The 15,466-nt window shown below is 37.1% G+C and overlaps 1 protein-coding gene across 1 annotated transcript; it reads right to left on the reverse strand.

Moving 5' to 3' along the window:
* Positions 1-7,518: 7,518 nt before the first annotated feature.
* On the reverse strand, positions 7,519-13,157 carry LOC110793191 (CBS domain-containing protein CBSX6). Its single transcript, XM_021998040.2, has 2 exons — positions 12,296-13,157; positions 7,519-8,759 (listed from the first exon to the last, which is right to left on the reverse strand). Exons 1-2 carry the CDS (start codon positions 12,637-12,639, stop codon positions 7,847-7,849), a joined length of 1,257 nt encoding a protein of 418 aa, XP_021853732.1. The 5' UTR covers positions 12,640-13,157; the 3' UTR covers positions 7,519-7,846.
* Positions 13,158-15,466: the final 2,309 nt, after the last annotated feature.

The raw sequence follows: 15,466 nt of genomic DNA on the forward strand, positions 1-15,466 counted from the left end.
AAACAACCACCACCACCCGTAATAACCCCGAAACAACCACCACCACCCGTAATAACCCCGAAACAACCACCACCACCCACAACACCTCGAAATCAACCACCACCACCTGCAATCATAGTTGAGGAATAGCAGAACAACGACAAGAGGAGGGAGAAGGAGAGGAGGGAGAGCGAAGGGAGGTGGCGGCGGGAGGAGGGAGAAGGTGAGGAAGGAGAGAGAAAAAAGTAACGGCCGCATGAGGAGGGAGAAGGATACGGCGGCGACGGCGAAGGGAGGAGAGGCAGTTCCGGCGGCAGGAGGATAAGCAGTTCCGGCGGTGGGGGGAGGAGGGAGGAGAGGAAGGAGGGAGAAGGGAAGGGAAGGGAATGAAAATATCACCAAACAACCTACCAAATCAAAGGGATTTTCATTCCTTTCTCTCTCTTTCCCTTTGTTGATTCCATTCCCTTTACCCTGTTCGAACCAAACACCCCCTTAGATCCTTGCCAAAAATAAAAAGGGGTAAACTAAACTGAAACGGGTGAAAAAAGAAACGACTAAATTGGGACGGATGAAGTACTTATCATCATGAATTATTTAATTGACACTGTTGAATTTCTTCATGTATTGTTTAATTGATAGTTAAAGTATATTCACTTTTTTTTTATTATTATTAATCAACATGGTATTCAATTATATATAACAAAAAGCTACAAAGTACTAAAGTTGAATGGATTCAAGAATACTTACCAGTTACTTCACTTATTGTCTTATTATTGACTTATTGATTATTATTATTTTGACTAATCACCTCAAATAGTTTTCCGTATTTTGTGATTGCCTCACAAACGACCGTTAATAAAGACTAATTTGACTTTTATTGTTTTCATATATTTGACTAAGAGCATCTCCAGTGGTTGTAATTAGGGACTAACTTCAAATTTATAAGAGTTTCAAGCTATTAGCTAGACGCCTAGATCATTGGAGTGAAGATAATAAATAAGATTGGCCAAGAAAAATTAGCTTAAACAAGCTAATTGCTTAACAATAATTTGTCAAATAATTAATTGACAAGTGGAAAAACTGAGACCAATTTAAATAATAAGTTATTTGCTAGCCAGTGGAGCATAAACTAGCTAGACAATGAATTAATTTGAAATCTTATGTGTCATAACATGCTAATTGTTAAATTAGCTTACCATTAGAGATGCTCTAATCACCTGAAATTAGGTTTTCATTTTTTTTTTAGTTGCAAGCTGTCAATAAAGAATTGTTTGACTTTTTTTGTGAGCAAAATTTTATTAGTCGTGTTTTCCTGTTATTCCTTATTGGAAGCTCATTTAGTGTCCCTGTCAGTTTACAATTTTTGGTTTTTTGTTTTTGAAAGTCAAATGATTTATATTAAATCATGAACTAATTAAAATACAGTCATGTTTATAATTAATCATGTTGATTTTAAAAACTAACAAAAAAAAAAAGAAATACAAACTACCTTTTGTAATTTTCATATCTTGAATTTTAATTTTGTAATAAAACATAATAATGGAAACAAAAAACAATATTGAACGGGGTGGTCATTGAGATTGACTTATAACCTCAAATTAGTTTCCGATGTCCTGTTATTTGACTTTATAACTTTAAATTAGTTTTTCGTACATTGAGGTTTCATAAAATAGCGATCAATAAAGACTAACATAATCTGATTTCACTACAAGAATTTGTATCTTTAACGACAACCTAATTACGACGGGTCAAAAATTCCGTTGCAAAAGCCTTTTGCAACGGGGCTAACAACCAAACAAAGACGGGAACAACCGTCACAAATGTCTTTTACGACGGGTTTACGACGGGATTTTCCATTAACGACGGCCCCCTTTTACAACGTTAGCGACAGGAAATCCCGTCATTAATCAACGATTATTGGCCTTTAGCGACGGGATTTCCCGTCGTTAATGATACAATTTCTTGTAGTGTTTTTATTGCTTTAATTCCTGTTACGACTTACGACTTATTTAATCACCTCAAATTAAGTGTTTAATTTAATTTAATACAGTTCGCATTATTGAATTTTCATTATGAGTATTATAGTTTTTTTTTTGGATAACTTTTATGTAAGACTTTCTTACCGAAAATTAAGGCCACTTTGATTGTTTAGATAATTGGTTTCATTGGTTAACTAATTAGTTTCAGTGCTTAACTAATTAGTTCAAGTGCTTAACTAATTGATTTTATTTAACTAATTCATTCCATTGCTTAACTTATATGACACCAAGGTGTCTTTTGTGTAAGACTGTGTTATACTACCTTCGTTTCAATAAGTTTTTCCACTTACTGTTTACACGAGCTCCAGTGCAATGTTTGGCCGTTAATATTTCCAATTCCGCATGGAAAACAAATATAAAATCTAATATATATATATATATATATATATATATATATATATATATATATATATATATATAAAAGAGGCATATTTGCTGAAATATTAGAGCGCCACCTATGATTACTAATGGTTTCGGCCAATGAAAAATAAGATTTCTAATTTATTTTTGAATTAAAAAGATCGATTGCAGCGTAGATAATTAATTAGGCGTCACGTAGATATTCTAATTAATTAATTACTAATATATACAACTCGATCCAAAATCAAACACTCTAAAAATTAAAAAAAAAAATCTAAAATAAAATTCATCCAAAATCAAAAACTAATCTAAAATAAAATAAATAAAATTCAATTTAAAATCAAACTTTATCCAATATTAGAGCGCCACGTAGGAAATCTAATGGTTTCGGCCAATGAAAAATAAGATTTCAAAATTAATTTTGAATTAAAAAGGTCGAGTGCCACATAGATAAATAATTAAATGTCACGTAGATATTTTTATTAATAAGTTATTAATATTATGCATGTACAATTTCATCCAAAAACAAACACACTCTCATAATTAAAAAATAAATCTAAAATAAAATTCAATGCAAAATAAAAACCTAATCTAATCTAATATATAAAATTGGTACTCCCTCCGTCTCTTTTTGTTCTTAACGTATGGTATTTTTCACGCGTTTTAACGATTAATTAATTTGCATTGAGATTCCTCAATTTTTTTATTTAAAAAGATAAATTACGTTTATTTATAACGTTTTCATTTTTATCAAAATTCTGATATTGGTAAATGAGAAAAATTTAATGTTCCAATGAAAAAGTGTGAGAGATTAAATGACCCAATGAATTTAATTGGTTAAAATAATAATTTGACACAAATTTTGATAGAATACTAGGTCATTTATGTGATAATATAAAAGGAAATGTAAATAACTTTTTGAAATACCCAAAAAGGAAAACGTAAAAAAACAAAAAGAGACGGAGGGAGTATATACATATGAGTTCTGTTTAAACATAACAATTTAACAGAATCTGTGCATCGCACGGTAAAGATGGTTGTGGGTCGGGCCGGGTCGGGCTTCGTGCCAAGCCCACGGGTCGTGGGCCTAACCGGGCCGGGGACCAGGCCCACGTTGTTTGGTGCCGTGCCGAAAAGTTAAAAACAAGGCCCAAGCCCGCGTGTTTTCGTGTCGGGTCGGGCCGGCCCGTCGTGCCTAAGGCTAATTTGACGAAATTTAATGTGCTTTGTCGAGTCGTGTCGTGCCTTGTCGTGCTTTTTCCAAAAAATTAAGGCCCAGGCCCGGTCCACAACCCACGACTTCGTGCCCGTGTCGGGCCGTGCTTTTTGTGTGCTCGTACCGGGCCGTGCTTTTTTTCGTGTCGGGCTTCGGGCCGGCCCGGCCCACAGCCATCTTTATCGCACGGGCTAAAATTTTGTTGATATTAATAAAATACATTTGAGATGAATCTAACAATGTATGGTCAAAGTTTTGATTGTTGGACACATTTTCAAAGCGTAAAGAACTTATTGAAATGGGGGTAGTATAAAAGTTTGTATTTTTTATAGTGGAAACTAAAGGGTCATTTACCTTAATGATCACCTCATGAGTTTCCTTATAAAATAGAGGTAGCATTGTAGATCTTCTTATGAATTAAAGTTAATTAGCTTAGAGATCGGGTTAGGTTTTGGGTTGAGCCCATGTGCCTTGGGCCTGAACGGGACCGAGCCACGCCAAGCCCACTTAGACGTTTCATGTCGTGTCAAAAAATTTAAAAGGCGGTCCAGGCATGGCCGGATGGCCCAAGCCCACGTGCTCTCGTGCCGGGCTAGGCTGTGCCTTCATGTCTAAGCCTAATTCCATTCAATTAAACGTATTTTGTCGTGTCCGATCTTGTCGTCTTTTTCCAAAAAATATGGTCCACAACCAGCCTACAGTCCACGAATCGTGCTCATGCCGACTCGTACTTTTTTTATGCCGTATCTCGAGCAGGCCTGACCTAGTGTCATCGTTAATCGTTCATGCATTATTGTTAAATTAAACGAATGAATAGTAATTTACCTCGATATAAACAAAAAAAAGGGAATGTTTGTTTCCCGAAATTCTTAAGTAGATAACGCATAAAATTCTTCAATTGTGTGATTTGAAAACACAATAGATTTGGATGACAAAATCTCTTACTTTGAGCTATCCCACTTTCTTGTGTTTCATTAATCACAGTTTTGATGCTCTTTTTCTGTGAACTAGTATAACACACATAATAGAACATCCTTCTCCTAAATACATTTCTACCAAACCATTAAAATGCAATGGCATATTAATCACATCTTTGTTGAAAAACTCTTATATGAGTTGGAACTAGGGTCTAGGGATGACGATTCGGATTAATGGGTCGGATCGAATTTGGTTTCAGGCCAACTTCGAATTATACACGTTTAAAAGTAACAGAGACAGTGTAGAACTTGTTATTACTGGACATATAATAAATTAGTCAAATCGGGTTGAATTCTGGTTGTGCATATTTGGTTCAGGTTGTATTCAGGTTTTCCTCAACAACGTTAGACCAGGTTCGAGTTTTTTTCAATAATTTAAGGTCAAATTCGAGTTGGGTTATGGGATTGAGTCAGGGATTGATAGCTTTAGTTGGGACCATCATGAATAATATATAGACTGGTGTTTCCCTTCACTTGTTATCAATTGATTTTAAGATGGATCGAACCCTTCGACTTATATATGAGATTGATGGTAGTGTTTTCTCGTGCATATACTCTGTATTAGCTAGACCTGCGTTGACTCAAAGGGACTAAATACTTATATTGTGGATGTCAGCTAGTTAGTCGCAATTTTGTCAAATCGGATAAAGAAAAAAGGGGTTAAACACAGGCAATAATCACATAAACTATCTAAATTTCGAATTAATTAAGGAAAAACAACTCACTTCTAGTCTCTTAACTTTATGCAACTAGGATATCATTTTCTGTCAATTAAAATCAAAATTCCAAAAATATTATTAAGTGACCAAAAGTGTACACATATAAATAAGTTTTAAAGATGATTAAGAAAGTGTAATAAGCATAATTCCTTTACCAATATTATTATCTGAATATATCCTCCTCGAAGCTTTGGAAGGCATACAATTGTTCCCTATTTTTAAATTTTTTTAAAACTTTTTGGTACTTACGAGAGTCTCAATTAAGAGGATGTAGACGAGTATTTAATTGTAAATCAATTAAACTAATTGACATTCACATATTGCACTAGAAAGTTGATGTACAAGGAGTGAAGTAAGACCTTTTGACCAAATTGTGCAATTGAGTTGATTTCTTCTCTCTTTTTTCTCAAACTTTGTAGGCAAGGAGAACCAATTCTTAGAATTTATTGAATGGTTTCAAAATTGACATGTACATATTGTAATTGTATAGAGTACCTGAGATTGGGACTTTTCAATATGGAAAAAGAAAAGATAAGACATTAGACCATTCAGTTTTGCCACCATAAATATTTTCAAAATAATAAAAATTGTGGATTTATTTTTTGTAATTTTTGTTCTTTTAGGGGTTCCAATATTGGTTTGTAAACTAGGCTGTTATGTTATACAAATTCATGTAAAAAGTCATCCGACAATTCCACATGCATGTCACTAATCTCCTATACATTCGTAATACTATTAGTCAAGGTCTAACAATTAACGCCAATTGTCTGTTGGTTTAGTAGTGATTGGGGCTGAACTTGGTAGGGAGGACCCGTGTTCGATCCCCCACAACAAGAATTGGGAAGGGACTGAAACCCATCCACCAGAACTCCCCCGAATCCTGATTAGCCCTAGGGGTGAACCGGATGCTAACACCAAAAAAAGTCTTAACAATTAAGTAGGGGTGTTCTTTTCATGGATGAAACCTGAACTTATTGAAACTAATTAACCTTATTGACCTGATTAAACATGATTGGAACTTATTGAACTTGATCAAACCTGATTACGAGACAGTTAATTTGTAGGACCCGATTGTAACTTACATGAACTTATTGGACGTAAAACTTTTTTTTTACGTAAACAGAACACACCAAGTGTAAAACAGTCTGATAAAAGACAATTAATGACTAGGCTTTTTGAGAAACACATAAAAATTATTTTGTTCATTATTGAGCTGTATTTCCTAAATGGGAGATCTCGTCCTGTTATTTTCAGAACTTGGAATAAGACAGTAGAACTTTTTATTTAGGCACTGTTTTTTGTCCCCTCTCTATTTTCTCTAAAAATGCACTTTTTCAACTATGAAAGCTTGCCTTTCAAGTATTCAACAGAATCAAAGATGGAGCCCCTTGCTGTTGAATTGCTTCAATTCTGTCCAAGCACCCTCAAAGGATCCAACAGAAACACTGATACAGAGTACTAGTTTAGTTCGTTAAGTCTTGGAAAGTGGTGCGAGTAAAGTTCGTTAAGTCTTGGAAAGTGGTGCGAGTACTAGTTTAGTCAGTTAAGTCTTGGAAAGTGGTGCGAGTGGCTTGGCACCGAAACCGGTCTACAATACTGTGTTTGTGGCGTTTTACGACAAATAATCAAGATCCAACCACATCTATTATAAACAACAACCCTCTGTAGCAATAGACTTAGGCATAGGCCGGGCTAGCACGCGGGCTTCCCGAACCTGGCACGAAATTGGTTCGACACAGCACGAGCCGTTGTAAACCCGACACGGCAGGAGAGACACTACGATAGGTCATGGGTTGTGCAAGGACATCGTTTTAGAAATTTTGCATGAGTCCAACACGACGGCCCGGCTCGCACATCAGCACACTTATGTTTTAAGCAATTAACAAAAAAATCTTAAAATTTGTAAGGGAACTCGCTACCACCACACGATCCTGCCCATCACGACATGTGGGACAGGTCGTGCATGAGCTTGAATTATGGAAAAGAGACACGAGGCCACCACAACACAACTTTCCCTTGGCCCGTTCTAGACATGACCCTTTAGGGCACGAGACATGCGAGGCCAGTACGTGTCGGGCCTTGTAGGCGGGCTCCCTATTTACCAGGTTAGTAGGGGGTGGGGTATTAATACAAGCAACTTGTGCCCAAATAATAATAAAGAGGTCATTCACCTAAGAATTAAACATGAAAATACTGCTAAAATTGCAATTATTCAGGTTCAAGACTGCTAAACAAATCATGGGAGATAACTCCCCAATTCTTATTCGATTTAATGTACTTCAAAAAATAAATAACCCAAATCTCATCTGCCTACTGGCAAAATTAAACATTCAACTACGAGAGAACGATGTGAATGAACACGTTCTCGAAACTGCTAATCATTTTATACAGCATAAGACTCCCAAGGTATACAGTCTGAGATGATATACAGCGAAACAAGTAAACATACCAGGAAAAACAGTCCGGCCGGGCTTCATTATCAATGTTAATGGACTGGGTCGGGCCGGGTCGGGCCGGGTCGGGAGCTGCTAGGATGATTCAGATTCTGAAAACTTACTGATTTGAAGAAACAGTTGTTGACAGTGGTAGTCTATTAGTCACAGCATGCATGATCTCCCCATAACCAACAACACCAACTAAAATATCATCTTCACCCTCGGTTACCCAAACATGGGTAGCCCGGTGAGAAAGCATCTGAGCCATAACCGCAGCCAACGAGCTGGTATTTCTGCACGTCAATGGTGCACTTCTTCCTCGATACATACTTCTAGCAGACCCGGAATTCGGGCTACTAACAGAGTTTCCGAAGAATCCAATGCTTCTACTGCTAAACCTCCTAAGCCTCATTGCGGACCCACCACTCCCGTTAATTCCGCTGTTCGGGTTAACGGAATTCCCCCCACCGATATCGGGGACGGACCTCGGTGACATGTTATCCTCGACCCCCATAACAAACTGGCCCGCCGAGAGATTGGCTAAAGCGTATGCTGCGGCTAAGTAATCACATTTCCAGAGTTTACAAGCTGATATTTCTCCTATGATTTTATGCTGACCGTCGGGAGTGGGGTCCACAACTGCAACGGCGGTCGGGTCGTGAGGCAGCTTCGTGGTGGCTTCAACGGCGGGGAGGGAGGCTTCGATGGAGAAATAACGGGGGTTGATCGCCCCGAGCGAGGAGATGGAAGAGAGAGGGATGGGAGCGAGCGCTCCCAGGCAACCAATGAGGAAACGGACCACGTCTTCTCTAGAGAGACAACAGTACTTTGTTCTGCTGATATTGGTGGTGGATGAGGAAGGGCGGTTGAGATTTGCAAGGGTGTTATTGGTGTTTCCGGTTTCTACGTTCTTTAGCCATTTTCCGTTGTAGAGAATTGAGAACTTTTTGCTTACACCTTTCCATACCACGCTCTTTGGAACGAGAAGACGCTTAACACCTTGTTTCATCATTTCTAATGCATCTATCAATCTTGCAAAGAATGAACATTGTCAATGAGAAAAAATAATAAACGAAATAAATATAGCCTTATTAACACTGCAGATGAAAAGAAATCCACTTTCAACATGCATAAATTTCAGATATGAGGAAAAGAAGGTATTCTAGGTTGATCAAGCAACCAAAAAGAAAACGAGTGATCAATAGAATACTAATACAAGTATCAATTAGTTGTCGACTTGTTGCAGCAAATACCATCTAAATGCATATGAAATCAAAATGTTGTGTAAAAGAAACTATGTCTACCAGAGACGTACATACAATTAAGTAATTAACTATAAGAAATTCAACCAGAATATCCCAATTTCATTTGATTAGTCAGACGATCACACTATAATCTCATACATACAAATTCAAGACCTGAAATAAGTTATTTCTTCTTTTGTCATCTCCATTATCTTTATTAAGGGACACAGGCAGTAAACATGTGCACTAATGAAAGAAACAAGAAGGGTTTCATCTGTTTGTAGATGATATTCTAGAGTGCTCAAGAAGAAAAAGATTGTGTACTTTGTTCACGAAACATAAATATCGGTGATGTTTCATTATCTAAACATAAATATCGGTGATGTTTCATTATCTAAACATAAATATCGGTGATGTTTCATTATCTAAACATAAATATCTACCATTTTGGCATTTTGACTTCAGAAATCAGTAAAAGAAGAACCATTAAGTTTACTTCAAAGCTTTTAGCAACGTTACCATGGGTGTCTACTGCTTAAGGCTCAGGAAACCCCTCTAGGAACTCAACTAAGACATACTATAATTTCATCCCATTACCAAAAAGAAGATTCTTCTGTGAGTGTCTTTCAAAGTTATCATTGATTCTATGAGCTAAAACTTACCCTGTTCAACGCAAGAGGCTTATTCTGACCTACTCGATACTAACACGTGGGAAATCTCATAGTCGTAGTTCCCAGTTATTTTGATTAGGATAGACATGACATGACTGTCTACGAGAAATGCATATTTGGTTACACAAAGAGGAGGTATATCTAGCATCCACAAAGAGTACTTGAATAAGCAGTCTAATGTATGCATCTATCTGAAGTTGTATCTCCCAGACACCTAAGGAAGAGATTAAAGTTTAAACATAAACATCATATGCTAATTGCAAGCCGAAACCATTCCAATAGTTACAATAGGATTAAGCATAAGTTGTACTCCGATGGCATTGGCAATGTAAAGTAATCATCGTAGTTATTGGTCTAAGCTGGAGTTCTGGACATATAAGGGATCATATGAAAAGTACTTTTTACCAGTGAGATCTGTCATGAGAAAAATTACACACCACCTACTTTGAGAAAAATCAACATAGACATGACTAACTAATTTCAACCCCCGCGGGAAAGACGCCCTTCCTACAGCGCACCACCACAATGAGTGAAACAGAAGTCAGACTTCTTTTTTTTCCCTTTTTTGGGAGTAGAGTGAACAAGAATGATAAAGAATAGTCCTCTAGTTGCTACGATATTCAAATTCTCTAATCAATATCACTCAAACTTGACGACTTCAACAGTTGTGCAAGAAAGGCCCTTTTCTAGTTTCCTCCTTTTTTGGGATTAAAGCCAACAAGACTGATACATATTACTATATTAGATCCTCTAGCAGCTCCGTTGACTTCTTAATCTATAACTCAAACTTGATTACTTCAACACTTGGCCTAGAAAGGCCTACATGGCAAGGGATTTATATCTAACCTATGACTATGAGAAGAAAGGTTCTAGCATCATAACAATTCAATCTCCAAGCCAACTTATGGCTAAATAAGCTCTAGAAGATCTAAAGTAGTACCCTTCTCTCTTCTCAATACTCAACCATCCATTTCCAGAAATAGTTGATGCTATTTACTTGGACAACAGTCCATCTTTCAGTTGCACTTTGAACACTTAGCATTTCACATTAAAACAAGAACAGACAGAATTCTTGGATATAGCAGTCATATTGACAACTATGCATGATATTGTCCCCACTTGGCTATGACTGATTGGACATGAAATCTCCAAAAGAACATCAAGAACAATACTTTGCCAGAGGCAAGTTACTGACCTCTGAAATAAAGCAGGGGGATCACTTTTCAATTGCATATCCTGAACTGTAAAGGGTCCTGTGTCTTAGCATTCAACTTCAGAAAAAATTACTCCCAAGAAAACAAACCTCCCTTCCAAGCATGATCTAGCTCATATTCTGGCAGAATGCCAGAGACTGTGGAATAATAAGTAATAGGAAAACTGCCATTAACAATTCCAACAGAAACAAGTTCCCTAACCCGCCTAGTTCCCTCCCCCAAACAAATGCGCAGACACATACACAAGTTAGCCACCAACTTCTTCTGCTACATTTCCTGGGAACCCCAAGGTACCAATACCTATGGAAAACACACTATCTTAAAATTAACAAGACTATTTCAAATAATGGCCATATAAATTAAAGCCAATGATAGACTTTATCTCGACCATTGACTCTTTCATTGAAAAGATGAGGCTAACACTACACAATCACTGATTTTTTTTCCGGTCAATCTTATTCTCTCTGTATTTGGGCATGAACTTTTCTTTATTTTGAAACCCTACCACCTTAGTACCTAAGTATACGGTTGACATGGCCACAACCAAATTAGTTTCCAACTGTCATACTGTAGACCACCCACTCCATTCATTACTTGGCTTCCCTCTTAGTTACCCTCAGGAGTCAGAAGCCTCTAACATAAAAAATTACTTAAATGATAATGGTGCCACATCAAACAAAATAGATGGATCCATGTCACTTGATTGCATATGTTGTTCACTAAACATCACCGTGTACCATTACATCACCAAACATATTTATTTCCGTATAAAAATAACTGATAAATGCTAACATAATTAATCGCCTAACCAACATTGATCTGTTGATCATCATCAGAATCAAATTACGACTGAAAAAAAATCCCTGCACACTTCGATGACATATATCAGAGCTCACAAGCATCACTACAAAGCCAACTAGGAACAAGTAAGATTGAGGTCAGTAAGGAGTGAGAACAAGAAATTTTCATAAAACAAAATGTCAACCCAAAACTATACTACAGTTATGTGCAATAGCCAACTCTGAGATGGGGGTTCTGGAGGCAAAACCCTGAGTTATCATAAAAAATACAAAGGCAATAGATATTCTAAAGTTAGAATATAGCATCCCCTTGAAATATGCTAAAATCCTTTAAAAATCAAATCAAATCCAACCTAACAAATCAGTGAAACAAAAAGCATAGAAAGGCAAACTCATTATTGGATACAACCTAGGCAACTAATGTTCAATCAAAGTATTGGGATTGAATCTTGTCTACATCACCTCCCTAAGTAGCATCCTATGATCCTATCCACACTCATTATAATTGAAATTAAAACAAGAAGCACTCTAAAAAAGATCATCACCACTTAAAAATCAAAACATTTCACAATGTCTATCATTAACATAACCAAACACAAGTAAAACCTAGAAATAATAAATTAAATTAAAAATCTAACCTTGTAGCAGGATCCACTTCCTTAAGTAGGGAATTATCAGGAACAACAACCTCGGAAACTGGGGTTTTCATAGCTTTCTCTTGATCCTGCAAACACCAATCATTTGCCAGAAAAGCCACAATATCCAGTGGGTTAAGAATACCCACAAACCTTTGCAACCTCATCTCACTGTTTTCAATCACACCAATTTGAGGTTTCCTTCTCCAAACCGGAATTCCTCCCTCAGTTGACTCTCCCATCGCTTTAATCGCCGCCTCCACCGTCTCCGTGTCCATAAACTCCACCACCTCCGGCTTCGCCACCGTCAGATCACCCACCACATGATAAACCAATACAGATGCCATCTTTTGCCCAAAATTTTAAGTGAGGAGATGGGTATGACTGATTTGGGGTTCTGAGAAAAACCCAGATAGCAAAATCGATAATTTGGTAACAATTTGGAGGGAATTTGAGTAGGGTTTCTTCCTAGAAATTGGGAGATTTTGATAACTAATAAATTAATTATTATAAGAGGGAATGGAGGAAGATGAGGAGAAGGTGAAGAGCAGTAATGGGGAGAGAGAGAGTTTTAGCCATGGAAGATGGTCATAAAATCCCATCAAAAGACATTGTGAAATCTTCAGAATTTGATGAGCCCTAATTTATTTTGCCCAGATTTGCCAATTTCTAGCAATGTCTGAAGGAATAATATGTGTCAAATCTAGACGGAGAAGATGAAGAAGATGAAGAAGATGATGGGGTAGGGATTTGGTGATGGACAAGAACAGGGGTCAAAAAACAACAAAATTTAGTGATGGCCTTTTCAGATGTGGGGGCTTGGATTTGTTGATGAAGTTTAATTTGTTTTTGATACGGATCCGTTTCTGTTTAATCAAAGGTTGGTGATTTATAATTAATGGGAAAATATAAACAATTATTGATTAATTAAAAATAAATAGAGGTATTACTATAATATAAAGATCAATTAAGGTTTGCGCTAGTGGTAAAAGTTCAATCTAATGACTTCCAGGTTGTGGGCTTTTTTTTCCTTTTATTTAGTTCGTGTTAAGCTTGATCACAAGTACTCGAGTTCAAGTTCGAGTGAAGCTCTACTGAGCTTTTAAATCTATTATTCGAGTTCAATTCGTTTATTGCTTTTAGATGTTCGAGCTTGACTCGAGTAGATAACTGAGCAAAACATAACTTACACGAGTATGTTTCAATGTTTCATAAAGGCGACTTTTATTAGAAAAATATATTCCACTACGGAAGAAAGTATGATGGTAAGAAGGAAGTATGAGTAAGGTTCAAGAGGGTTGACAGTTTTTCTCCGAGTGTTTATAGGAAAACACATGTGTCGTAGACCTGGTCAAATTGCAGGCCAGGCCAGGATTAGGTCGGGCCATGGCTTAAAAATTCCGCCTAATAGGTCGGGTCGGGTCAAATTTTGAGCCAAAAAGTTTCTGCATAAACCCACTATTTCGAACCAAAAATAGCATTTTCTGGGTTGGACAAATTTATAACTAAAATTGCAGTTTTGAGTTACTCAAAAGTCAAAACCGACCCAAAAAAATAAAAATTCGGGCCAGGCCCGGAAAAGGGCCTAAAAATTCTGCCCATACCCCGCTATTTTTTGGGGGCGGGCTCATGATGATCAGGTCTAAAGTGTCGTTAAAAACTCCATTTGAAAAGGAAAGATGATGGTATAGAGTGTATAGTATTTCAGCAGACATGCGAAAAGTTACAGGAACTTGACAGCTGAAGTTACTGATGCAAACAAACCATCTACCAAATTCTACAGATAGTGCAAAACTGATAGAGAATATAAGCAAAATATTCTCCTAGTTTTAGGATATACTCTGTATTCTCTACCAGAACTATACCCGAGTCAACTTAATCACAATCAGATTACATAACAGAATATGTGGATTGATTAACTAAGTACCCTGAAATATACACTGTAACTCAGATATATACAGATTAAACAGACAATTTTTTTACTACTGATGCTTAATATGATGACATGAACCATTACATCAGATCTATAGCCGTCTTGAAGCTTTAGTTGTTGATCCTAAACGAGTCCAGAGCAAGGCGGAAAATACCCATGAAACTTCTGCCACAGATACGAAGCTAGTAATTCATCTGCTACACCATTGAAAGAGTCAGATGCAGAGATCTGAATATCTATCCAAGAAGAATTTTGAGAGAAATTCATGAGATTAGGGATGGATTTTGTAATGCATAACAAGTCAGCAAGTTAAACTATCAAGGTAGGAGTAAACCAGATTACCAGACCTCCTGTGTGGGCTGAGGCTGTGACACCATTTACAACCGTTAAATTAGACCTCATCAAAAGGTGGGTCGGGTTTGGCCGGGCCATGGCCTAAAAACAACCCACTGGGTCGGGCCAGGCCAAGCTTCTGGCCAATTGTTGTTTGCCCAAAACCCACTATTTCGGGCCAATTTTGAGTGGCCCACAACCCAGTAACTCGGGCCACAAGTAATTGGCTTTTCAGTCCATTTCAGACCGGGTCAAATTTATAACTAAAAGGTGTAGTTTTACGTTGCCCGAAACCCGCCAAAAGGTTTCAAAATTTGGGTTGGGTCAGGCCCAGAAAACGGGCCTAAACATTCTGCCCAAAACCCGCTAATTTCCGGGCCGGGCTCAGGTTGACCAGGTCTACGTTAAGTAGTGGACTTGTGGTACCTTCCTGTTGATGAGAAATAGTCAGGCAAGAAGCAAACTGTAGCCAGTTTCCAGATTAACTCTTCAGCCTCAGCTAATAATCCAACCTTACACAACATATCTAAACATGTTCTGTTCTCAAACTAAGCTACATGTTTAAGTGTGACAGATCACTAGAGAAAAGTAGTATAACTAATCATGTTCCTAGAATTAAGGACCACTAACACACAAATTTTGAGCATAACTTTAACATAACAGCATCTTTAGGCTGATTGTTTTTGCAAAGACCATTTAACAATGTACTATAAGTGACAAAACCAGGAAATTTACCAATAGTTTTCATCTTAGTAAAAAGAGTAAGCATAATTCTGGATTTTCCAACCTTGAAAAGTCCATCAATAAGTGTGGTGTAGGTAATTGCATCTGGTTTTACACAAACAATTAATCAAAGTTCCATAAGTACCTAAACCCAATTGTAAACCCTGATCAACACTTTGTGAAAA

Source organism: Spinacia oleracea, chromosome 4 (genome assembly GCF_020520425.1).
Source record: "Spinacia oleracea cultivar Varoflay chromosome 4, BTI_SOV_V1, whole genome shotgun sequence".
Classification (NCBI taxonomy): Eukaryota; Viridiplantae; Streptophyta; class Magnoliopsida; order Caryophyllales; family Amaranthaceae; genus Spinacia; species Spinacia oleracea.